This window comes from Aspergillus neoniger (assembly GCF_003184625.1).
Source record: "Aspergillus neoniger CBS 115656 unplaced genomic scaffold BO87scaffold_11, whole genome shotgun sequence".
Lineage (NCBI taxonomy): Eukaryota > Fungi > Ascomycota > Eurotiomycetes > Eurotiales > Aspergillaceae > Aspergillus > Aspergillus neoniger.
In genome coordinates, this window is record NW_020291139.1 from 675,190 (window position 1) to 698,322 (window position 23,133).

Here is a 23,133-nt window from a genome sequence, read left to right on the forward strand (position 1 = left end):
TGTTCCTCATGTTCAGACTGATCACCATGTGCAGACTGATCCTCATGCTCAGATTGTTCCTCATGTTCAGAGTGTTCAGAGTGTTCCTCATGTTCAGAGTGTCCAGAGTGTTCAGAGTGTTCAGAGTGTTCATTCTCCTGGTTCTGGTCATTCTGCTGATCCTGGCCGTTCTGGGTACACCGAAGACATGGGCACAAGAGCTCACACAGTCTTTTCCGAGAAGAGAAGCACAGTCCAACAAACGGACTAACATTCAAGCTTGCCCCAAACGGCGGCTGCTCAAGCTTAAAGGATGGATCCAACAAGATAGAATTCGCAGGCAATTGAGCAGCAAGCCCCTTGGGAAGATCGGAGGCACGAGAAGAGGCATTGCTATCACTCCGCTCAGACACACTGCGATGGTAGCTGTCGACGTTTTTGTAGCAATGATGACATATAATGTCGTATTCACCTATTCTTGGGAAACAGTTAAAGCTAGCTGGAAGCATAGCCTCGTAGAGCGAGCTATCGCCCCAGTCGAAATTGCCGACTTGGATCCAGGAAGGTAGCTCGTCAAGGGGAATCAGAGGAACTACCATGTAACCTGGTCGGTAGACGTAGAAGTTGGGGAATGGTTGGAATTTGTTGATAGGGTGGGACATGCGTGGTATAAATGTAGTGATATGCAGATCTTGGTTATCAAACGAGTGGATGGTGTATCGATGAAGATACTTAGAGTGAGAAGAGTACAGTAGTGGGGTTGTTTTGATTGATTATTGTATATGCTTAGTTTGGGTGTGCTTTCCGGAAGCTGATGTGTCGGGTGTGGCTTCCTTATTATTTTCACATTACTTCGATCAAGTCGATAGCGGGCTGTAGGTCCCGTTCTTACAGGTAAACCCAAGATCAGGATTAAGGGCTGCCGTTGCGTTCATGCAGATCACACTCGCCGGTTCCAGAACTTGCGGGTATAGTTGAATGTTGTCCGCCACAAAGTTCTTACAAGACTGCCCTGTATGACACTCGATAATGAGGGCCTCCGTGTGCTTCAGATTTGGCAGCCCAACGTTGTACCAGCAAGGGTCGGAGACGCAAGAGCCGTCGCCAGGCTGGTACGTATTAATCGAGCCAGAAAAGTCAGACCAGGTGAAATCCTCCATCATCACAGCTGAACTGGCATTGACAGTCCCGGACCGGGAGGCGCCTTGGTCGCTATAGCTTTGAGTGACAAAGATAGGGAACGTCACGTTGAAGACTCTAATGTTATTCCAAGTCACATTCTTGACGAGTCCGGTACCTCCGCTCCATGACTTGAAGCGTGCGGCGTAGAGGCCATCGACGACAGTCACATCGTCAAAGCGGATGTTGCTGATATTGGCAAAGTCTGTGGGGTCCTTTCCCAGCGAGCCAATGCTCATGCCATGAGTCTGGTAGCCAATGGTGTTTCTTGTGAATAGTATGTTGTGCGAGTCCGCGCCTACTGCAATCGCGTCATCGCCGTTGTACATGATACTGTCGGTAATCTGGATATTGGTACCCTCCACATCGAAGCCATCTGTGTTGAAAGGGAAGCTACCTGTCGAGGTAGCATCGATAATGGCATGGCTAACTGTGATGTCTTGTCCATGCAGCTTGGCATTCCAGGCGATAGGCTTCCTGGACCTGAAGTATTTTATGGTCGCTTGGCTGGTCTTGAAGCTCATGAGATGCGGACGATTATCAATGCCCGAACTACCTGCAGGGTTCGCATCCCACCAGGGCTGCCCATACGAGTCGATCCAGCCATTATTCACGTCTTCGGGACCAGTCCAGTCCACCTTGGGCCCTTCCAAGGTGAACCATGTAGAGCTACCATCACTGACGATATTCTGCACTGCAGTTATATTCTGTGGCAGATGCAGATTGCCGTGCATCCGGATCTCCACATTGCTGAGGTTGGTGGCCGTAATCGGCTGGAAGACATTATAATTTACACCCTCCTCGAAGATGATAACCGAGTCAGTTGCGCATTGTGCAAAAGCCTGGGAGACGGCAGACGAGTCATCAGCCGTTCCACTTGATGCCTGATATTTAGACGGAACCACGCATTGTCGGCTTCGCGATGCTCTGCTGGAGTGTGGAACCCCGTGGACGAGTGACGAAGAAAGAAGGAATAGGAGTGATGCCTTGAAAACAGACATGATGATGCGTGAGTAGACAATAACCCACTAATTAGCCAGTAGCATTCGCATACTCACCCTTACTTATATCCCAAGTTGGTGTATCGTCTCGAGGTTCAGGTCCTCAACTGCCATGCCATTAGACATGACAAGCGTTCGGAAATTTGCTTGCTTCTCAGGTCCATTAACCGGGAAATTTCCTGAAGAGGCCGCAAATAGAGTATGCGCGGGACCTGATCGGCGTATAGATCAACCAAGACAGCAGCGCATTAGGCTGGCATTGGTGGAGAAATAGTGACAGTTAGCCAAGTGTGGAGAGCTGCCCAGAGACGGCCAAGGTAGCTAGCTTCCTGCTTCCCCGGATGTTCATGATGAGAGAAGTGTACGTGAAGAGCATCTTATAAAATAGATAAAATAGACAAAGAAGTAGATTGACTGTCAAACAAAGTGAGAGCTGGTATGCTGCAGGGATGCGATGGTGCCGTGCAAGTGTTTATCCGGGGTCACATGGGGGTGGAGCCGGGAATCCAGAGCGAAACTTCTCCTGTCAGTGTCATAGCTTCTTGTTAGACAGTTAGCTAGCTATTTCTCTACTATCGCGTGTGACATAATAGTCCATCTTACATCTACTTCACATCTACATTCCTACAAATTAGCTCTCTTCAAAATGACTGCCCCCACGCCCAAGTCGGCGCTCGCAACAATGCCGACGCCCAATATCCCTGCATCCGAAGCTGTCGGCCACTGCCAGAGCGTCGCAATAATCGATGCTCCACTGCAAGAAGTCTGGGATACTCTCATGGACACCTCTACCTTTCCCTCATGGAACAGGTTCGTCCCTGCCGTGACTATCCGAGAGCAGCCCGGATGCGAAGGGGGCGATCTCTCCCCCGTTCTCCAGGCTGGGACGAAGATGACTTATCACGTGAACATGAAGCCGACCAGCTCGTCCCAGCCACAGCGTGCACAGGCGAGCAATGATACTCCATTGGTCGTGACAGAGTGTGATCCACCCAGCGAGAGCAAGAAATCCGGTCGCATTGTTTGGGTTCTTGATAAGCAGGCGCAAGGTCGCATCATGTCCTCACTGTTGGCGGCGGAACGGGTCCATGAGTTCGTGGAAGTTGATATTCAGGATGAACAGGGTCAGATGAGAAAGGGAACGGAAGTGCGTAACTGGGAAGCGCAGAATGGAGCCCTGGCGTATGTGGTTCGCTGGATGGTGGGGGCTCAGCTGGAAGTAAATTTCGAGGTGTGGTTGCAGGATCTCAAGGAGTATGTTGAGAAGCAGAGGAAGGCGCGGGAATAAGATGAGCTAGTCTAGTCTAGGGTGTGCCCCTTTACTTTGTACATAGTAATAATACGAGTTTAACTGGATGACTCCTTGCTGAGAGTGGTTTGGTAGGAATTGCTGCATGCTGGGTAAATTGGATGATATCCTTGGATACGTATCTAATCTCTCGACTCTCTGTTCTGTAGTGTTTTTTTCGAACTCTCAAGGTCCCTGCTGGATGTGATCAAATACTACAGTACGGGATTCCGAGACAGCCTTACAGCCACAACTAGCGTCGGCCCCGTGCGCGCTTGGCACGGCGATGTGTGCTATTCCAGAGCCATCCACCGGTTCCGGGCCAGGTCATTGCGTCGGGAACTGTTCCTTTGATCCCGTATGGTGAAGTGAGATATCAGATTGCCAGGCTTTGTTCCCGACTTGCAGTAGATGGTGGAGCTGAGAGAGGTGCCAGTGTCAGCATTTCGGAAAGGAGGGAATTTTAGGAGTCGCGGAAGAACAGAGGATGACTCCGCGCTACTAGGATGGCCCTAGTAGAGTAGTTATATGCGAGGCTTACGATGGCCAGTGGGAGGGTCATGCACCTGATGTGACAGTAACTGAAACTACTACTATTTGAGAAAAAACTGAGTTTGGTAAGAGGTCGGATGCAAAGTGGAGATTGGAAGAGCGTCTCAATGGCAGGCAATTTCCCTGGCAGACCGTGACCCACGTGGGGGTGGAGATTGGCTGAGGCCCCGTCCGAGGGTTACGTCCTCGGCTGTCTCTTGATTCTTGAACAGGCCTTTTTTGGGTTCGTCCTCGTCTTTCCCCCCTTTCAAGCAGCCACCGTCGAAGGTTCGAATTTTCGTTCATCCTTCCTGATCTGGAGTATGCGATGGGACCCTCGCCAGATTGAAACGGGGCCGCTATACTACCGTTTGATACATCCACGCAGAAAGAAGAGGGCGCCTGCAGGACTACCGCAGGGTGGATGAGCCATGGTCTGCATGTACCCATGTACGGAGTCCTACTTTCTTTTTCCTTCAGTCGGGATGTTACGATAAGATCGACTAGTCTCGGGCTGGCTGAGAGACCACGACCATAATGTATCTACTGTATATTCCCTGCAGTGTCCAGCAGACGCCACGACGCGCGTGAAGTAGTGGAATTTGAAGACCTCGAGATGGTCATCCCTGCAGCATAGTGTGTCACACTTTTCACGGTCTTCGTCATCCTTTTTTTTTAGGAGGTGGAGACACCACAAAACAAGGATGGGATTATGGTTATTCATTCACCCTTTGCGACGGCCATCCAGGGCGAAAATGCGAGGGTGACAGCCGTTTGTGCCCGAATGACTGGGTGAGAAGGAGACTAAGTCGACTAACAAGTAGAAAACTGCACGAAATTCGAGGGTTGAGGGGCCAGCTAGACCCACCGGCTTGCCGTATTAGGACAACCGGACAACTAACGACGGGAGACTAGTGCCCAATCAGGGATAGTGTCCGTGCAAATGGAGGAGAAACGCGCGAGTCGCAATTCCATTCAGTCTCGCTTTTTCCTCTTTTCTTGCAGTCGCATTTCATGGCTCTCTCTTACTTCTCCCGGTTGCCGCTGCGGCTTTCTTGCTCATCAAACCTTACCCCGGCTTGCTTTCCCCGTTTTACCTCCCAATTTCAACATGCTGCTTCGAAATAGAGATAGAAAATGGCACACCCGAAAAGGAGCGATGCAATTCCGAGCATGTCAGTGGGACTACGAAGATGGTCTCCCCGCCAGGCCAGACTCGCCCCGGTGGGTGGAACTGAACTATCTATTTGGCATGTCACGGTTACTTGCGACGGTTTGCTGTAATCACCCATGGTTCCTCGGGCACAATTAAGCTATCGCTCTTTCTGTCGATCTATCCAGTTACTCTCTCTTTTTTTGAAAATAAATTAATTTGCATTTTCCAAATCCACCGGGTCGAGACTCGTCGCCTCCTCAAAATTTTCTACTCCCTGCTTGGTGTTGATTTTCTACTTTCACTCTGATTCTATCCTTCTGTTCTGCTCTTCTAGACTATGTATATGTTGCACTCCTCATCAGTCCGCTGTCTGTTGTTCTATTCATCTTCCTGCACCTTGACCCATCAATAGTCAGTCTTAAGCGCCAGGCGGACTCGAACCCCGGTGCCGACGTCATCCAACCGGCTTGCCACCAATTGCCTCGTCATTGGCTATATGCCCACTGCTATTGCTTCTTTAAATCTTATTCAAGGTCCTCGGAAATCCAGCGACAACCAGCAGACGTTCTAGTGATTTATCTCGTATTCGCGCCAGTCCAGTATAGATACGCGGTGTTTTCTTATCGCGCCTTTTGACCGGAGATCCCTGGTCCTATCGGCGCTGAAACCAAACCGTCGCACCGATTTCAACTGTCGCCTTCCCCGCTATCCCCGCCTCTTGCGATTTTCACAGAGGCATTTGCTTCTTCAGAGTTGTACATCATGACTCCTACGCATTTGCCGTTCCCGCTCTCTGTTCGCACCCAACATGATACCGATGCCCGCGCGCCGCCTCTTCTAGTAGTGCCCGGACTGACTCCTCCGGTGACGCCTACTGTAGATGACGAGAGCCTTTCAGGCAGCGTTGCCACCCTCCATTCTGGGGCTTCTAGTCCATTCTTATCGCCCGTCGAGGGAAAATTCAAAGATGTTGATGCGGAAGATCGCACGGTCTCCACCTCTGACTCATTCACGGATGAGTTGGAATACCACAAAGACCCCAAGGGCCGGCCTGTCGAATATGGCCGCGGTCTCTGGAGCGTTGTCTACAAAGCAACACCTTGCGAGCCCTCCAAGCCCTACCTGCTTACGCCTCCCAGCTCTCCAGCTGTCAAAGCCCGCACGGTAGCAGTCAAGTCACCCGCAAGGCGAGATGCGCACTCCATTTTGGATGCCGAAGCGCTCGCCTTGACTCGGGTCAGCCGTGTCGCTGGGTCACAGAACCATGTTGTTCCCTTCAAAGGATATATCGCAGACTCTCACTCCATCGTCATGTCAGCAGTGCCGTTGGCACTCTCGACCTATATCGAAGAAAAAGCCGCTGTGGCTTTGCAGAACAAGACCACCAGAACCATGTTCGAGCCCATCCAGGGCATGACCCAGTGGTATGACCTCGCAAAGAAGCTCATCATCGGTCTGTGCTGGCTCCATGACGGGCCGCAGATGGTACACGGTGATATCAAGCCTCACAACATCTTGCTCCGTGCACGCTCAAACAACGACGATTTGGAATCCGACCACTTCCCTTACGAACCGCTGTTTGCCGATTTCTCCTCCGCTCACCCTATCAGCAATTCTTCCTCTCCCGAAAGCAGTCTGGGCACGGCTCTGACAGCTTTAACACCACCATTCACAGCCCCGGAGCTTCTATGTGTCTCATCATTAAAATCCCCAGACGTGGCGCCAACCCCAGAGTCTGATGTCTTCTCTCTAGCCGTTACTCTACTGGCTGCCGCTACAGGCGATTTGCTCCTCTACCCGGGTGCCAACCACTTCCAGCGTCTAGCCATGGCCCGTGAAGGCCACCGCGTGATTGAGTTTGCTCGCTCCGGGCCGAATGGATCTCGCATACCGCGCAACGGGATCGTCGAGCAAATCATCAAACCAGCAATTGTCAAAGACCCGAGCCAGCGCATTAAACCTGCTGAATGGGTCAATTTGGTCGAGTCTATTTCGATCTAACTTTGGCTATGGTTGCCTTTCTTTCGTTATCGCATCCCGCGTCCTTATCTCGGACTACTTTTAATCTCTCGTTATCTTCGGACTTTTCTACTTCGGCCATTTCTTCACCTAGCCACTTTTCTAATCTTTCTTTTACACATTTGTCAGACTTTGTCAGGTTTCTATCACCTTTATCTTCTTGGCACTTTTTCTTTCTTTCTTTTCTTCCCTTTCCTACTATGTTCAACTTCTACCAGAAACTTTCAAGATACCCGTTAGAATAGATGTGCAGACGAAACAAATTACATTTTCTACATGACTCATTCTTCCCGGATAGTTACCTGAAGTATCAATAATAGCAACAGCCACTTGCATTTCAGTTCACTTGTGGAGCCATGTGGACCTACCCCTCCTTAGTATGCTCTCTAGACCCCTGATTTAGGTCCAACTATGGCTTATCTCGAATCAAGAATACCTATTACTAGTTCCATCACAGATAGCCATTTGATGTTTCCATCGAACAAACATCTCACATGCAATTTAACTCCTTTACGCTAGAGCATGCAGCAGATTAATTGATTTAAAGACACCGAAACAATCGTATTAATGGTGTCAGTCGTTGTAAAATAAGTAATGATCTCGAACTAATCTCTCAGTGCCTTTTATTGAAATCAACTCAGGCTTGGATGAGGTTATGTTACTGGACCATACACAGTTCCATTCCTAGTGGTTTATAGTGTGTTCTATCAATTGGAGAAGAGTCTATCATCTATCATATAAATACTACAGTACATGCTAGTTATACATATCTCATATTCAGGTACAAATATATCCATCCATCCAACCCACCCAAAGATAATCTCCTAATGAAGTCTCTTCTTCACCATCTCACGATGCAACCCCGTCTTATACGACGTCAACGTCCCCCCGAACAACCGATTCAATTGCACACTCGACACCGAGACCCCGCTGCGCTGGTACTCGATGCAAATATCCCAGATCGTCGACGTCGAGAGAATGTGCACGCGCACATCGCTCAGATCGTAGTCCAGGTTCTCCTGGAAACTGGTTACCGGGTCGGTGCTGCCCCCGTGGATGGTTTTCGGGAGACTGTCAAAGTCTGGTTTTGGTGTCTTCGCGGCATATTCGGCTAGGCTGGGGATGGATTTGACGATGTCATTGGTGGAGCGGCCTGGGAAGATAAGTTGGAGGACTTCGGCGACGGAGAGGGCTTCGCGGCCGCGGCCGAGGGAGAGGGAGAGGGTTTCGAAGAGGCGGAAGGCGTCGCCGCGTTGGGAGGGGTCGAGGGAGTTGATTTTCTCAATGACGGGGGAATTGGGGTTCGGTTCGAAGTAGACTATGCTGCGGTCGATGCCTTGGGGGTAGAGTTCTTCCGGGTGGATGAGGAGGGGCTCGAAGGGACGGCGGTCCCAGGCTAGGAGGGCGTCGTCGAAGTTGTTGTTGCTGCGGAGGGAGGTGCGGTAGCTGTCGTGGATGTGGGGGAATTGTTTGAGGTGGTCGTGGTAGTTCTCTTGGCCTTCATCGGTGATGGAGCTTCGCAAGGCGGATATTTTGTCGAGGATGGGTTTGAAGTCGGCGGAGGTTGTGTTGGGGTCGGCCGCTGCTCGGGATAGAGCGTCGTATTGGGCGTCGATTTCGCGGGACTGGTCGACCATTTGCTGGAGGAAGTATGCTTGTCGGTTGTCTCGGTTGAGTCGGGTCTGCGCGCGACTGCGCTTCTTCTTGGCTTCGGCGTAGCCGGGGGTGGATTTGTCCATGTTGTCCAGGGCTTGGATGTCTTCGCAGAATCTGTCGTGAAGGGCAGTCCTTATGCGTGGTGTGTAGGGCACGGGTTTCCGGCCGGGGTCGGGGCTCTCCGGAGCTGGGAGGAGAGGTTGGAATTCCCTCCCCGGGGGCGTGCTGATGTTCTTTTCAGCGGCTCTTTCGGCGACACGCGCGGCGTTGTCTATGGCGACGTTAAATCCTTTGTGGTTGACCCAGAATTTCTCGTCTTGAGGAGCAGCGACTTCGAAGGTATGGAGCGCGACATTCTCCGTCCAAAGCGACACTCGTCGGCGATCAACTACGTAGCGGGGGATGATGGCCTGTGATTCTGGCGATGGTAGAGACGCAAGCAATCGGATAGCCCCGTAAGAGTGTAGCCCCGTCTGCTGCATGCAGGTCTCCATGAACATCTGCCACCATCTGCCTGCGGTGAAATGGTCTTTGTCGGAGGTCGTGGCGGGAAGGTTCGCGAGTACTAGAAGGGTGTCGTTCTTTGGCAGAACATCGGTATGATCGCCATTGTCGGGCCCTTGTTCCGGGAAGTGCTCCGTGAGCACAGGTTTCCAGTCGCCGGTGGAGAAGACGTCCATGGACAATAACTTGTAGGAAGGATGGCTCTGGGCCAGCGGGTCTAGCAGCGGTCGGAAGTTCTGCAGCTCGGGTTCAACGAGGACATGTCGTCGCGGCTGGAGAAGGCGGTTGATCTTGGATGACCAGAGGCCAGCTCCAGGCCAGAGGTCGAGGATGTCCAACGGCCGATTGCGGAGGAGGTATGGTGACAGGCGCTGCAAAGCATGATCTGTGTAACGAAAGCGTTAGAAAATGTAGGAAGAATATATCGGCTACACTCACCACATAGCTCCTCACTGACAATCTCCGGTTTCCTGTTAGTTCTCCGCTTGAGGTGGCCGGGGAAGCACTTGGCGATGGATTTCGCAAGCGGAAACCGTGCGAGGGCTGAGGCTCGTGGAGCCATTGTAAGGCACCAGGTCTGCGGACGAGACCAAGATGCAGAGCGATCAGCCTTTCTGGTATTTGAAGAAGAGGACCCTGGCGGACGGCGTCATGGTTGGGCGGCCGAACGAGAAGAATGGAAGTGAAGGTGGAGCGGAAGCCGAGAGATGGAGAGGAACAAATACCAGCGCGACTCGCCGGCCGATCTTCTTTGCAGCTCCGCCGAACTTAAAAGAACCAACTTCTGCACTCTCTCCTGTACCTGACTAACTGTCGCCCACCCCGCTCGGTTGGTGGAATGCAAACACGATGCACCTTGATCAAAGGATTTAAAGCTATAAATTGCCTGCTCCACATTTCGTGTGCCTGAACACCACCCGATCATTCGGTGTCTTGACTCTGCTGCCTATCATCTACATGCGGCACGCCCCCACCACGACTGCCGCTGGTCTCGCGCCAGACGTCAATGAACTGCGACTGCTGCGACAGGCCTGCTGATCCTCTTCTATTTAATCTTCATCATCGACCGTGATATCGATTCATGCGCAGTCATGGCCGCCCATCTACCTCCAGCCACCGGTGCGGGGTCTCCGCAGAGCGTGGAATCGATCACTCGCATGGCTCAGGATTATGAGTATAACCCGTCTATACCTTTACGCTACTGGCTGCGAACTGCGTCTACACTCATGAGAGAGGTTGGTATACTCCTGCTTGGTTATGGTGGAGTGACCTGACGAGATTGGTGGCTAGGCTCGCATTTACGAACGCGAAAAGCACGAAGAACAGGCCTACCTTTTATTGTTTCGCCATGCTCAGCTAGTACTCGTCAATCTGGCCGAACACCCAGAGGCCAAGGATGAGAAAAACCGGAAAGCTTTGGTGGAAGCTGAAAAGGAGGTCAAACGGAACTTGAAGGTCCTGGAAGTCCTGAAACCCCGAATCAACAAACGCTACGAGCGCTATACTCAGTTGATGCGTGAACGGCAAGCTCGCGCACCAGCAGCCGCGAATAACACTCCCACTTCAATTCAACGCCCCCCTCAGGACCCCGCCCTTGCAGGAGTTGTGGAACCTCTGGAAGCAGGAGAGAACAAAGACCTGGCGGTGCAGCTGGCTCGGACGGAGCTTAGCCGACGAGCGACTGTCCGGAAGGCTATCCGACAAGCAGGCATAACACCTGAGGAGGAGCAGACTCGCCGTGCAGCTGGCGTGTGGGGAGACTGGGAACATGCCCTGCGCAAAGATGGATCCGAGGACGATGACTTGAGCCGGCGCATACAGAACGTGAGGATACAGATGGACGATCCGCGGGCGGATCACCGTCCACAGGTTGCTACTAAGCCCATGGCCCGACCATCTTCGGCAACCTCTTCGACCGGCGCATACAAGTATCCGAGCGTCCCTCGTCAGAAGCCGCTGGAAGTCCCGTCAACCGCAAAGGTCGAGCCTAAGATTGTTCTTCCGCCTAAAGCACCCGCACTACCTCCTAAAAAAGCTTCGTATGTACATGAACTGGCTGGCCTCGAAGGGCCTTCGCCTCCACCTCGTCCAGACAAGATCTCGTCCGCAGGGATCCCAGCTGAGCCTCCTGCGCTTCCTGGAAAGGTTCCAGCAACCGATGGACCAGCTGCAAGCCCGGATTTGGAGCCGTCCAGTTATACCTTCAAGCCCTCTGCTTATCTTGAGAACGGAACGCCTCTGCGGACATTGTTCCTGCCGCCTGATCTACGCAAGCACTTCATCTCACTGGTATCCCCGAATACGCAGCGCAATTTAGAGACATGCGGCATTCTGTGTGGCACATTAGTCTCCAACGCCTTGTTCGTGTCGAAGCTCCTCATCCCTGAACAGACTGCCACTTCGGACACATGCGAGACGGTGAACGAGTCAGCCATCTTCGACTATTGTGATTCGGAGGACCTGATGGTGCTCGGCTGGATCCATACGCACCCGACGCAGACGTGTTTTATGAGCTCGCGCGACCTGCACACGCATTGCGGATACCAGGTGATGCTGCCAGAGAGCATCGCGATCGTGTGCGCACCTAGTAAGACGCCAGACTGGGGAGTGTTCCGACTGACGGATCCGCCGGGGCTGAAGACGGTGCTCAACTGCACGCAGTCAGGACTCTTCCATCCCCACGGAGAAGCGAACATCTACACGGACGCGCTACGGCCGGGACATGTATTTGAAGCGAAGGGATTGGAATTTGAGACGGTGGATTTGCGTCCGAAGGGGTCTCAAATCTGACATTAGATCTTTGTTGCGAATTACTCTGAGCGTCGATAGCATATGATTACATGATAGGAGCTAATGAGGAATGATGCACTAGCCAATATTCAACTATCTAGTCTGTCAGCTAGACTACAATGAAAATAGCTAACTAACCAACGAACTACCATGTGACGATCCCTGCAAGCCTCATCCTTTCATGATCCACTCATACTCCCGCTTCTTCCCTCCACAACACACTACTATCAACATCATGTCAACTAATCCCCTCTACATTGGCACCCACATCTCCATCGGCCCCCACAAGCTGTACCTGCATCTGCACGGCCCACCCCGCACCACCCAGCCTCTCACTATCTTCCTCGCCGGCGCCGGCGATGTTTCTTCCAGCTACACCGCTGTAATCCGCTTATTGGCCCCATTCGCCCCGTGTCTGGTCTACGACCGCACCGGTCTCGGGCACAGCGATGCCCCAGACCAAGATACCAGCTACAAGCCCAGCGCGACTCTCGCCGCATCAGAACTGCATACCCTACTTACCAACGCAGATCTCCCACCACCATACGTCCTAGTGGGACACTCATACGGCGCTATAATCGCGAGGGAGTACCTCCACCTCTACTCAGATGATATCAGCGGTATGGTCCTCGTTGAGGGATCAACAGAACATCAGTATAAGCTATTCGAAGATAACCCCAACCTGGATAGTGATATCGCCGCCATACAGGGAGAGATGAATTTCGCTACGGTGACGGGGTTACGCGAGAATGCGAAGTTGTCTCGTGAGGAGTGGAGAGAACGAGCGAGGGATATTGCGCGGGGAATGGGGATTTGGGAGGCTGAGAGGGGGAATCTGTTGGGGGTTTGTAGGGAGTTGGAGGGGAAGAGGCAGTTACAGGTGCAGGGAGGAGGGTTAGGGGAGAGGCCATTGTCTGTGGTGGTGGGACGGGGATGGATGGATTATCAGGGGGTTTATGAGAGGGGAGTAGAGATGGGGAATGGGAGTGAAGAGCAGAGAGAGGCGGTTAGAAGGTTGCTGGGGAGATGTGAGGAGGTGGTGAAGGAGTGGCAGAGGGAGCAGTTGAGGTTGTCGAGGAGAGAGAGGTTGGTCGAGGTGGATTGTGGACATCAGGTGCATTTGGTGAGGCCGGATGTAGTGGTGGAGGAAGTGAGGTGGGTGTTGGAGATGATTGAGAGAAGTAGTAGTATGCTGTAGTATAGTAGTGTTGCAGATGTTGTGGTAGTGGTAAGATATGCTATGTCTATTACAGAGGCCACCGAGAAATTCTCAGCAGAGTATAACTGCAAGGCACAGAAGTGAGACAGTTGTGAGTCGTTGAGACTGTGTATAAGTGTCAAGATGACAGCAAATTGATGCTATTCCCACTGCAGGCCTCCCCCCACCATTCCCAATCAGGAAACCCCGGGCTTGGCGCCATCGCAATTCCAGCGAAAGCGACTTGCTTTTACTGCTTTCTTCTTCTCTTCTTCTCTTCTGCAACTCTCCACTGCCTTTCTGCTACGGCTTCTTCTCTCTTCCTATCATCTTCTCAACCTCATCTTCTTCCGGTACTCATTCGCTGCATCTCCCCTGCTGCGAGAACCCTTCAGATCCACCTCTCAGTCAATACGAGAGTTTACAATATCTTAACCTCATCCATCTCTCCTCTCCTCCATTCCCGGCACGGTGAATCCCACCGGCTCGTGCGACAGAGTGAGTCCACCATCATCTCAACACATCTCTTTGATTCTCCTTTCGGGCGCATCCACTTCACTTGTTTGTGGCTTGGTTCTTTTGCATTCCCTGCATCGCCGGTCAACTATATACTTGCTAGCGAATTTGCACGTGCACTGTCCCACACGTACAACTGTCCCGACTCCACCCCTGCTTGAGTTTGTTCCTGCGTACTGTCGCACATACTGTTACTCGCTATCGCAACACATGTCGCTTATGCCCACGATCGCATAAACATCATACTGATCGTCATAGGCGCTATAAGCTCTATATATTCGATATCTATCCCTTCACCTATACTCTCATCATATATCCATCATGTCTATGGACGCCAAAGAAATCGAGCTCCGGGCTAAGGCCATGACCAAGGCCGCCTCCTCCAACGAACCTCCCTCTACCATCATACCTCTGCTCAAGCAGCTGCAACAAGGGGTGAAAGCCACCGAGGACCTGCTGCGATCCACCCGTGTCGGTATCGCCGTCAACAAACTCAAACAACACAAATCTCCCGAAGTCGCCCGTCTCGCGAGCGAAATCGTCTCCAAGTGGCGCCACGAAGTGAACAAGCAAAAGGCCGGGGCCTCCCCCGGCGCCAGCCAACGGTCGAGCAGCTCTCCCCACCCGAAAGCCAACGGCACCCCCTCCGGCGGTGCGACTCCCTCCGATAAGGCCTCGAAGCTCTCGGTGCCTCCCGACAAGCGTACCTGGAAGGCCGATGGCGTGGACACCAACCAGACCGGCAACAGAATTCGCGATAGCTGCATCGGCTTGATGTACGATGGGCTGTGTCTCAACTCGGTTGAACCCCCACGCACAGTTCTGTCCAAGGCGTCGGCCGTCGAAGCGGCGGCCTTTAGCGACCTCGGACCGGAAACGAAGGAACAATACCGCACGAAGATCCGCAGTCTCTACCAGAACCTGAAGAACAAATCGAACCCATCACTGCGACTGCGGGTCCTCAACGGCGACGTGACGCCGGAGCGATTCGTCCGGATGTCGCACGACGAGCTCCGGTCGGAGGAACAGCAGGAACGCGACCGCAGAATTCAAAAGGAAAACATGGACAAGGCGATGGTGGCACAGGCGGAGCGGAGTATCAGTACGAGCTTGCAATGTGGCAAGTGTGGACAGCGCAAGGTGACATATACGGAAGCGCAGACGCGCAGTGCAGATGAACCGATGACATTGTTTTGTACGTGTATGAACTGCGGCAAGTCATGGAAGCAGTGACCAGTCTGTCAATTGATATGATTATACTCATTCATGTTTTACCCATCCATTCAATTTGTATTTCCCGATGGTGTTGGGTGTGATAGGCGAGGAGTTGGTTGTCAGGTTCAATCCAGTTTATGTCATGTGTCATAGATCATACGTCATTCAATACCTTTTTATACCACCACCTACCTACAAGTAAACAACCATCCCAACACATCTATCCCCCTCTCAACACCACCATACTACTCATGATGGCCACAACCATGCCCCCCAAACAAACCCTCAAACAAACCACCCATACCTTCCTAGATACTCTAACTCAATCCCCCCCACCCCCCCTCACCACCATCCTCTCCCAATTCACCTCCTCCCCCAACACCACCCCATTAATCCACGAAGCCGGCCTCCCTCACCTCGCCCCCTTCCTCGGCCGCGACTTCACCGGCCAAGACGGAGTGAGAACGTACTTCGAGACAATGGGCGCGGCGCTACGCTACGAGGGGATGCGATTCGAGGATGAGCAGGATTGGGTGGTTGACGAGGAGAAAGGGTGTGTTTGTGTCCGCGGGTGGGCGAGATTCATTGCCAAAGAGACAGAGATGGGTTGGGATGAGGGGTTCGTGTATAGGTTGAAGATTGTGCAGAATGGTGGTGATGGTGATGGGGAGTGGAAAGTGCAAGAGTATCGAGTGTGGGCTGATACGGGGGCGGCGTATTTGGCTCTTACGGGGGGGTTGGATGATCTTGTCAAGAAGGAGTGATATGTACATGCATACATACATACATACATAGGGATTGATTACAAGGGATTGTGAATTCAAGAGGATACAACATCCCAATCAATCCACGCCACATTCCCCTCCCTCCCATCCTCAAACAAAAACACCCTCTTGGGATCCCTATATTTCTCCTCCTCACTACTACTCAACAACACACTCACCTCACTCTCCTCCCTCCCCGTGATATTAAACCCCGGGCCATAGGCCCTATACTCCGCCATCAGCGTCTCATTCTTACTCCACCGATCCTCCCAGTTAATGTACCCCGATGGCTCGATGCTCCCGTCCTCGTATGTGTTCGCGAAGATGGATCGGTGCAGCGAGTTCCACGGCCTGCCTAGGGCGCAGGACCCCTGGATCTGCTCTGCGATGGAGGAGTTGGCGGCGTTGATGGTCGAGTCGTGGATGTACGCCCCGTAGTTGTTGCGGACGGTCGTGTTGGTGCCCTTCCAGGCGGTGATGCCGCCGCCGCAGGAGCGGAGGATGATTTGGGAGGATTGGATGAAGAGAGTACCGAAGCCGTACAGGAAGTCGGTTTGGCCGGCGAGGATGGATTTGTACATGTATGCGGAGCCGAGTTTGCCGATGTAGATCTGGATTTTCTTTGTTAGTATTTGAGGATGGGAGGGGAGGGTTAGGGGGGAGGGAGGGGGGATGTACTGTGTCTTGGTAAGAGTAGAAGCCGCAGTAGTAGAAGCCGCCGTTGGAGCGACTGAAGCTGATAGCGTGCGCCGGACCAGCAGAGTACGGCGCGTAGGTGTTGCGAAAGTCGATGTTGTATACGCGGAAGTTGGTATTCCCGAATGGGGTGTCCGCGGGCACTGGGTATCCTGTTGTGCCGGAGCCGGTGAGACTCGCGTCCAGGGTCGGGGCAACGACCATGACGCTGAACCAGACGTTGTCGATGTTGCCGCTGCTGTCGCTGTTGGCGCCGGCGAAGGTGAGGTTGACGGTGTTGCGGGCTGGGTCGGTTAGGGCTGCGCGGTCTGGTTGCTGGCCGAGGAGGGTGATGGGGCCGGCGCGGGTGATGTTGACTTGTTCATTGTAGGAGCCGGAGAGGAGGAGGATGGTTTGGGAGGAGTTGTCGTTGGGGAGGGCGTTGATGGCTGCTTGGAGGGTGGTGAAGTTGGAGATGTCAGGGTGGGTGTTGGTGTTGGAGACGATGAGAGTGCCCGGGGGGCATTGGAGGGTTGTTTGGCATTTCTCGCGAGCGACGGTTGAGAGATGGTTTGAGGACGGAGAAGTTATGGCTGCTGAGGAGGCTAGGATGGCCTGGAGGGCCAGCACGAGGCCGTGGAGGAGCATTGCGTGGGATGTAGAAGCAATTGGCTTGCTGGTGTTTGGATTGAACCCTGTTCATCTTTGTGGCCGTTTTTATATGATCATCAGGGCAATCTGGGGGTGCGGGGATAGTCAAGCTTCTGCACGGTGTCAATTACCCCAGACTGGCATTCTATCATGGCATCACCGTATGATGCATGGGTTCCTTCTTCCCCAGACGGAGGCCGGAGAAATGTGGTGGCGCCGGAGAATTGCGTTCCACCTGTCGGGTTGAAGGATAGGGTTCAGTTGGACTGCAGTTGGTGGAGTGAACTTGCTCTGGGGTTAGATGCATTATTGGGATGATGTTGTCTCCATGTTGGTCGGGGGTATCTTCCAGAGTCAGTTAGTGAGTTGTTTGATGTGGTGGTGCTCCGCGGACAGTCATGGTGAGCCGATATCTCTGAGATAGGCTATGATGAAGCCGCACATCTGGTCAAGTGATGTTTAATCCCTCATTCATGCAGTTTGCTTGTTCGATAGAGCGGGGAGAAGTATCCTGCGTGGGCTATATCGCGGCTAAGCTTTTTGGAGCTGGTCAGAATTGTCTGTCATGGAGCTTAGTAGTGGACTTGAGCCGATGTAATGCCGACGACTTTTCTTCCGAGAGAAATGCTTGGTCTGCAAGTATGCTTAATCATGAATACAGCAGGTCGTATGCATTTTAAGCACGTAAGATGGGCTAATCCTTCACCAGAATTTGCCATCATACCGCAGCCTCTAGAGAGGTAAGATGAGCAATGTCGGAACAGGACAATACTCTCGTCTATAGTCGACTCGGAGCATGCTGACATTCTAGAAGTGCCAGCATTTCGTCAGTCGATACATAGCCAGTTTTCAGCCTTGTATCTGCATATGGCGACCATAGCTGTCTGCGATAGAAGTCATCAGTTAGTCGATGGCCACCCCATATAGGCCACGGTGAACTCGTGGAGCCGCTTGCTATCAGAACAAACAAGTATCACTGTTCAGTGACAGCTGCCATTATTGTTCCTAATAGCCAAGCACAAACTGATCGAGACTTCGAGTCAGTTTATGCTAGCGAGATACTTGTCCTATTGCGATGTCTAAGTCGCACAACTTGTCGTGTGTAGGGAAACACTAGATAGTTCCCAGCTTTGACGAAGGTTAATCTTATAGAGACCTATAGAGTCAAGTGTTACTCATGACTCCTGATCCGCGGAAGCAACAGCTACTCATCAGCTTAGTTTGACAGACGCATGTTCTCGAATCATGATTAACAACCTTAAAGGCATTAATTCAAGCGCATGATGGGACTTAGGCTTGTGGGTGGCTATTATGCCATGCCAGTTGGCGGATACAGAAATTTGCTGGGAAAAGCCATTCCCTAAGCTTGTTATAAGTACTCATGCATTGACTGAAGTGAAAGAAGTCATCCTCACACTATGCAAACGACATTCATTGTCGCTCAGAGCGCTAGCCTGAGGCACCCAAGTAAAAGCTGAATCACGACCCCCAAGCGAACATCACCAACTGGACAACCCCAACCTTAGCAACTAAGTAAAGCAGCAATGCACGCCCACCCTGCACAAGCACAATGCGCATCCCCAACTTACATACCTACGACCACCACCACCACACCACCAAAGCACAAGTAAAGCGCACAAACACCATCCGTGCATCACACTATCAACGCATCCATCCATCGGCAAATTACACCTCCCCATCGACACGAGGCCAATTTAGACCATCGTTATATACGAATCTACAACTACCTCGGCCTCTCGTATACGTATCCAACAAGCCAGCCGTCCAATTAGTCGACGACTGACTCGGCAGGTACAGGCCGACTGATAGGCACAATACGAGTCTCCTCTCGTCTCACCCGACTCAATAGCTCGGATCCACTCAAGCTCTCTCTCTCTCACGCGTATGTTCGGTGTCGAGGGCCGAATGCCTGTGAGGTGCAACGCAACGCAACTGGCTGTCTAGCTATCGGCCGGAGTCCGAACGGGCGCAGGTGAAACGGGAACCGAGAAGATGGTGAGTGAAGTGGTGCCCCTGACTCCAATTTACCGGGGTCCACTGCACCCAGAACTTGGTCCGATGGGTGGACCGTGGTGTAGGTCAGGTCAGGGCTGAGGTGGTTCGGTTTGGTTTGATTCGGCTAAGTGGTCGGCAGTGAGCGCACTTTGATTATTGATTTGGTAAGATTCCAAAGGTTCTGTGGTTGAAGAATGGAATTATGATGAAGTAGTTACAGTGGAAGATGTATTAATTGAACCCTTGATTGACTAAATTTACCACTATTAATGACATACATACATGTAAAAAGAAAAGAAATTGACTCTATCAGTAGAGACAAGGTAATAAGGAAAAAAAAGTCTATAATACGGGTAAAAAGGGTAGCCGGAATCCCAGCTCATGCATGTATGCGCAGCAAGTGATATCCAGGTCGGATGGTATTAGGGAGCGCAATCAAGCGTTTACTCATCCTCTTCGACCTCGGCGCGAGCACCCAGCATGTAGCGGCTCTTGCCGTGGGCGTCGACCTCGTGCTCGATGGCCAGCTTGGACAGGTGGCCAAGCAGGTTCTCGATCTGGGTGTCGGCGCGGGAGCGGGTCTTGCGACCAAGGTTGTCAAGGAAGGGGATGCTGGAAAGGAGGTAGTACACCACAGCGATGATGATGGTGACACCAATGGAGTAACCCCAGATGACAACGACGGTGACGATGTCGACATCACCGTTGATGGAGAAGTCGGCACGGTCAACGGGGTGGGTCTGGAGGTAGTCGCCGGAGAGCCAGCCGAAGACACAGAACAGGGTGGCGAGCACATCGACAATGAAGATGGCGCCAACCAGCTGCCAAGAGGGCCAGGTCTTACCACCACGGGTGACGAAGATGAGCCAGTTCTCGGTAAGGGCAACCTCAAGGAAGAGGATTTCCTGGGGAGAACCGAAGTTCTGGATGATACCACCGTTGGTGAGGAAGAGGGAGGCACGGATGATCCAGGTAGCGGCAGCCAGGAGGACACCGAGGATGACGGAGATCACCCAGATCTTAGGCAGCTGCCACTCGACGGGGCGCTGTTCGTAGTGAGCGTTGTCGTAAGCAATGGCGATGGTGGCCAAATCAGCAAACAGGGCGATGAAGACAATCAGATCGGCACGGATGGTCTCGTCAATGATGATCATGGAGGTGACAAGGTAGACCTCAAGGTGGAGACACAGAGCAATACGGTACTGAATGTAGGCCTTCATACGCTGGAAAATCTGACGGGCGAGCTTGATAGCATCGACGATGGTGGACAGACCGGGGGCAAGGAAGACAATATCGGCGGCAGCCTGGGCGGCCTCAGTGGAACCCTCGACAGCGATACCACAGTCAGCCTTCTTGAGAGAGGGAGCGTCGTTGACACCGTCACCAGTCATGGCAGTCAAGTGACCACGCTGCTGGAGCATCTCAACGACCTGGTACTTGTGCTCGGGGAAGACCTCAGCGAAACCGTCAGCCTTCTCAACGAGGTCGTGCTGAGCAGAGCCAGCAAGACCACCGTGGATCAGACGCTCAGAGTCGTAGACCTTGGTAGAGAGAGCAAGCATCTTGCAGGTTTCCTTGGCAATGGCAAGAGCATCACCAGTCAACATCTTGACGGACAGACCAAGGTGCTGGGCCTCAGCGATGGTGTGGGCGGTATCCTCACGAGGGGGGTCGAACATGGGGTACATGCCCAGCAGTTGCCAGGGCTCACCCTCCTTCTGGACGGCAACACCGAGGGAACGGAAACCACGACGAGCGAACTCAGCAGCCTTCTCACGGAACTTGTCGGCCTCCTCCTCAGAGCACTGGGACATGTTGAGGATGGCCTTGGGGGCACCCTTGGCGCAGACGTAGCGGACACCATCGCAGGTACAGATGGTAGTGATACGCTTGGAGACGGGGTCGAAGGGAGTGTACTTCTCGGTGACCCAGTTGCGGGCGAGGATCTCACGGGCCTTGGGGTAGCGACGGAGGGTCATGATGGTGACCTTGTCGATGGGGTCGAGGTTCTTGATGTTGTGGTTGGAGGCAATGGCAGCGACAGCCATCATCCAGTTAACATCGACACCCTCGTTGACGTAAGGCTCACGGATGGAGAGCTGGTTGGCAGTAAGGGTACCAGTCTTGTCAGAGCAGAGAATGTCGACACCAGCAAGGGACTCAATGGCAGTGAGCTTCTGGACGATAGCCTTCTGCTCAGCCAAGTAGGCAGCACCGACAGCGAGGGTGGTGGTAGTGACGACGGGAAGACCGACGGGGACACCAATGATCAGGAGAATCAGGGTGTAGTGGAGCAAGTTGCGGTCCTCGTTTTCGGGAGTAGCGATCTTGAGGTGACGGTAGAAACCACCGATCCAGGCAGCGAGAATCCAGAACATGACAAGGACGAGCAGGGTGGTACCGATGTTGTCCATGACAGCCTTGAAGTGACCCTGATCCTGGGCACCCTGGACGAGAGCAGCGGTCTTACCGACGAAAGAGTGGCGGGCGGTGGCAGTGACGACAGCGTAGGCCTTACCACGCTTGCAACCAGTGGTGTAGTAGCAAGTGTCAGCCATGTACTTGTCGACAGCGAGAGATTCACCAGTGATGGCGGACTGGTCAACGGCAACAAGGGAGACACCGGCACGGGCCTCAATGCCACCATCCTCGTCGTCCTCATCCTCCTTCTCCTTAAGGGTGTCGTCGCCAACGGTGGCGAGGTACTCCTTGTAGGTCTCGAAGTTCTCGGGCTTGTCGTAGTCACAGATCAGGCGAATATCAGCGGGAACGACGGTACCTTCCTCGACGACGATCTATAGAAAAGTGGGTTAGAAAGTGCTGACAGATTTGACAAGACATTGGATAAACATACAATATCACCAGTAACCAATTCACGGGCAAGGATTTCCTGTTCCTGACCATCACGGATAACGATGGCCTTCATAGCAATATCACCCTTGAGGGAAGCGACAACGTCGGCAGCCTGCTTCTCCTGGTACCAACCGACAACAGCGTTGAGCATAAGAATACCAATGATGACACCGAAATCGATCCAGTCACGAAGACCAGCAGCAAGGAGGACAGCCAATTCCATAACTATAGCACTTTTAGTATCCCAGCCATGTCCTGTCAGAGTTGATTGCCTTACCATAAAGAATAGGACCACGGAAGTAACCAATGAACTGAACGAAGAAGTTGGTCTTCTCGGTGGTCAGCTCGTTCCAGCCGGTACGCTTGCGACGAGGCTCGATGTCGCTGGAGCGCAGACCGGAGCGCATGTCGGTCTCGAGCCAGTCATCGGGGCAGACGAAGCCTTCCTCCACACCATCACTCTTCTTGCCGAAGAGGGAGAAACCCTTCTTCTTCTTGCCGGCACTCACGCCACCGGCACTAGCAGTCGAACCGCGGCGCTTGTCGGGAGCGGTCGAGATGTAACGGTTCAATGCGGCATACTCGTCGAGACCAGCACCATCATCAAGTTGAGGGGCGCGAGAATGGTCACCATTCTCCACGTCAGGAGCATAGGAAATCCTCCGCTCCGCCATTGTTGCTACGGCTCACACAGCCTTCGAACCCAACGATATGAGCAGACGCAAACAAAAAATGACGGGAATGGCAAGAGTCGGATAGTCCTATGAAGAAGAGAAGAAGAAGAGAGGGGAGCGAAGGGAGGGAATGTACTCTTTAATATTTGGGGGTGGGCAGCCTTCAATTGCACGGGACCAGACAAACACGTCTGTCTTCTCTAAGCTCCAACGGGCGACCTTCCCTTTGCGTAAGCCCACTTTTTTTTTTTTTTTTTTCGCCTTCCTCCATTTTATTATTTTTGATTTTCCGATTTTCCGTTTTTCTTTTTTCTCTCATTTTCTTTTTTACTACATTTAATTTTCTCCAACTCGGTCTAGTCTTGGCCGGGAGCAGCAGTAGCCACTTGATCGAAAGTTCGCTGTCCCTGGTAAGGTAAGGTTGTGACTGGGACCCGCTTTTTGCCTCCCACGCACACACATTTTTCT

General features: G+C 52.6%; 11 protein-coding genes across 11 annotated transcripts in view; 6 read left to right on the forward strand and 5 right to left on the reverse strand.

Annotated features, from left to right (window-relative positions):
* Nucleotides 1–641, reverse strand: part of BO87DRAFT_395838 (uncharacterized protein) — a gene marked incomplete at both ends in the record, with an annotated part of 3,198 nt that extends 2,557 nt beyond the window's left edge. The window contains one exon of the mRNA XM_025625212.1: nucleotides 26–641. Within this exon, the coding sequence (XP_025481270.1) occupies nucleotides 26–641 (616 nt within the window). The remainder of the gene's footprint in view (nucleotides 1–25) is intronic.
* Nucleotides 642–774: 133 nt separating this feature from the next.
* Nucleotides 775–2,553, reverse strand: pgxC (putative extracellular exo-polygalacturonase). The gene has a single exon (XM_025623034.1). The coding sequence runs from the start codon at nucleotides 2,157–2,159 to the stop codon at nucleotides 837–839; it is 1,323 nt and encodes a 440-aa protein (XP_025481271.1). The 5' UTR covers nucleotides 2,160–2,553; the 3' UTR covers nucleotides 775–836.
* Nucleotides 2,554–2,697: 144 nt separating this feature from the next.
* Nucleotides 2,698–3,527, forward strand: BO87DRAFT_375414 (SRPBCC domain-containing protein). The gene has a single exon (XM_025623035.1). It carries the CDS (start codon nucleotides 2,806–2,808, stop codon nucleotides 3,445–3,447), a length of 642 nt encoding a protein of 213 aa, XP_025481272.1. The 5' UTR covers nucleotides 2,698–2,805; the 3' UTR covers nucleotides 3,448–3,527.
* A 2,066-nt stretch (nucleotides 3,528–5,593) lies between these two features.
* BO87DRAFT_24659 (protein kinase domain-containing protein) lies at nucleotides 5,594–7,350 on the forward strand. Its single transcript, XM_025618863.1, has one exon. The coding sequence runs from the start codon at nucleotides 5,897–5,899 to the stop codon at nucleotides 7,133–7,135; it is 1,239 nt and encodes a 412-aa protein (XP_025481273.1). The 5' UTR covers nucleotides 5,594–5,896; the 3' UTR covers nucleotides 7,136–7,350.
* Nucleotides 7,351–7,915: 565 nt separating this feature from the next.
* BO87DRAFT_405772 (uncharacterized protein) lies at nucleotides 7,916–10,122 on the reverse strand. Its single transcript, XM_025625954.1, has 2 exons — nucleotides 9,752–10,122; nucleotides 7,916–9,698 (listed from the first exon to the last, which is right to left on the reverse strand). Exons 1-2 carry the CDS (start codon nucleotides 9,873–9,875, stop codon nucleotides 7,978–7,980), a joined length of 1,845 nt encoding a protein of 614 aa, XP_025481274.1. The 5' UTR covers nucleotides 9,876–10,122; the 3' UTR covers nucleotides 7,916–7,977.
* BO87DRAFT_405773 (putative endosome-associated ubiquitin isopeptidase (AmsH)) lies at nucleotides 10,103–12,237 on the forward strand. Its single transcript, XM_025625955.1, has 2 exons — nucleotides 10,103–10,548; nucleotides 10,604–12,237. Exons 1-2 carry the CDS (start codon nucleotides 10,405–10,407, stop codon nucleotides 12,101–12,103), a joined length of 1,644 nt encoding a protein of 547 aa, XP_025481275.1. The 5' UTR covers nucleotides 10,103–10,404; the 3' UTR covers nucleotides 12,104–12,237.
* A 101-nt stretch (nucleotides 12,238–12,338) lies between these two features.
* BO87DRAFT_305051 (alpha/beta fold hydrolase) lies at nucleotides 12,339–13,301 on the forward strand (the record flags this gene model as incomplete). The annotated part of the gene is made up of 1 exon (XM_025619306.1): nucleotides 12,339–13,301. One exon carries the CDS (start codon nucleotides 12,339–12,341, stop codon nucleotides 13,299–13,301), a length of 963 nt encoding a protein of 320 aa, XP_025481276.1.
* Nucleotides 13,302–13,692: 391 nt separating this feature from the next.
* BO87DRAFT_375418 (transcription elongation factor DST1) lies at nucleotides 13,693–15,211 on the forward strand. Its single transcript, XM_025623036.1, has one exon. The coding sequence runs from the start codon at nucleotides 14,139–14,141 to the stop codon at nucleotides 15,048–15,050; it is 912 nt and encodes a 303-aa protein (XP_025481277.1). The 5' UTR covers nucleotides 13,693–14,138; the 3' UTR covers nucleotides 15,051–15,211.
* A 51-nt stretch (nucleotides 15,212–15,262) lies between these two features.
* On the forward strand, nucleotides 15,263–15,902 carry BO87DRAFT_375420 (uncharacterized protein). Its single transcript, XM_025623037.1, has one exon. It carries the CDS (start codon nucleotides 15,287–15,289, stop codon nucleotides 15,794–15,796), a length of 510 nt encoding a protein of 169 aa, XP_025481278.1. The 5' UTR covers nucleotides 15,263–15,286; the 3' UTR covers nucleotides 15,797–15,902.
* BO87DRAFT_356270 (putative pectin methylesterase) lies at nucleotides 15,853–17,378 on the reverse strand (the record flags this gene model as incomplete). Its single annotated transcript, XM_025621364.1, has 2 exons — nucleotides 16,475–17,378; nucleotides 15,853–16,407 (listed from the first exon to the last, which is right to left on the reverse strand). Exons 1-2 carry the CDS (start codon nucleotides 17,117–17,119, stop codon nucleotides 15,853–15,855), a joined length of 1,200 nt encoding a protein of 399 aa, XP_025481279.1. The 5' UTR covers nucleotides 17,120–17,378.
* A 1,990-nt stretch (nucleotides 17,379–19,368) lies between these two features.
* Nucleotides 19,369–22,895, reverse strand: BO87DRAFT_457954 (plasma-membrane proton-efflux P-type ATPase). Its single transcript, XM_025628837.1, has 3 exons — nucleotides 22,269–22,895; nucleotides 21,993–22,216; nucleotides 19,369–21,933 (listed from the first exon to the last, which is right to left on the reverse strand). The coding sequence occupies exons 1-3, from the start codon at nucleotides 22,663–22,665 to the stop codon at nucleotides 19,582–19,584; spliced, it is 2,973 nt and encodes a 990-aa protein (XP_025481280.1). The 5' UTR covers nucleotides 22,666–22,895; the 3' UTR covers nucleotides 19,369–19,581.
* Between the last annotated feature and the right edge of the window lie 238 nt (nucleotides 22,896–23,133).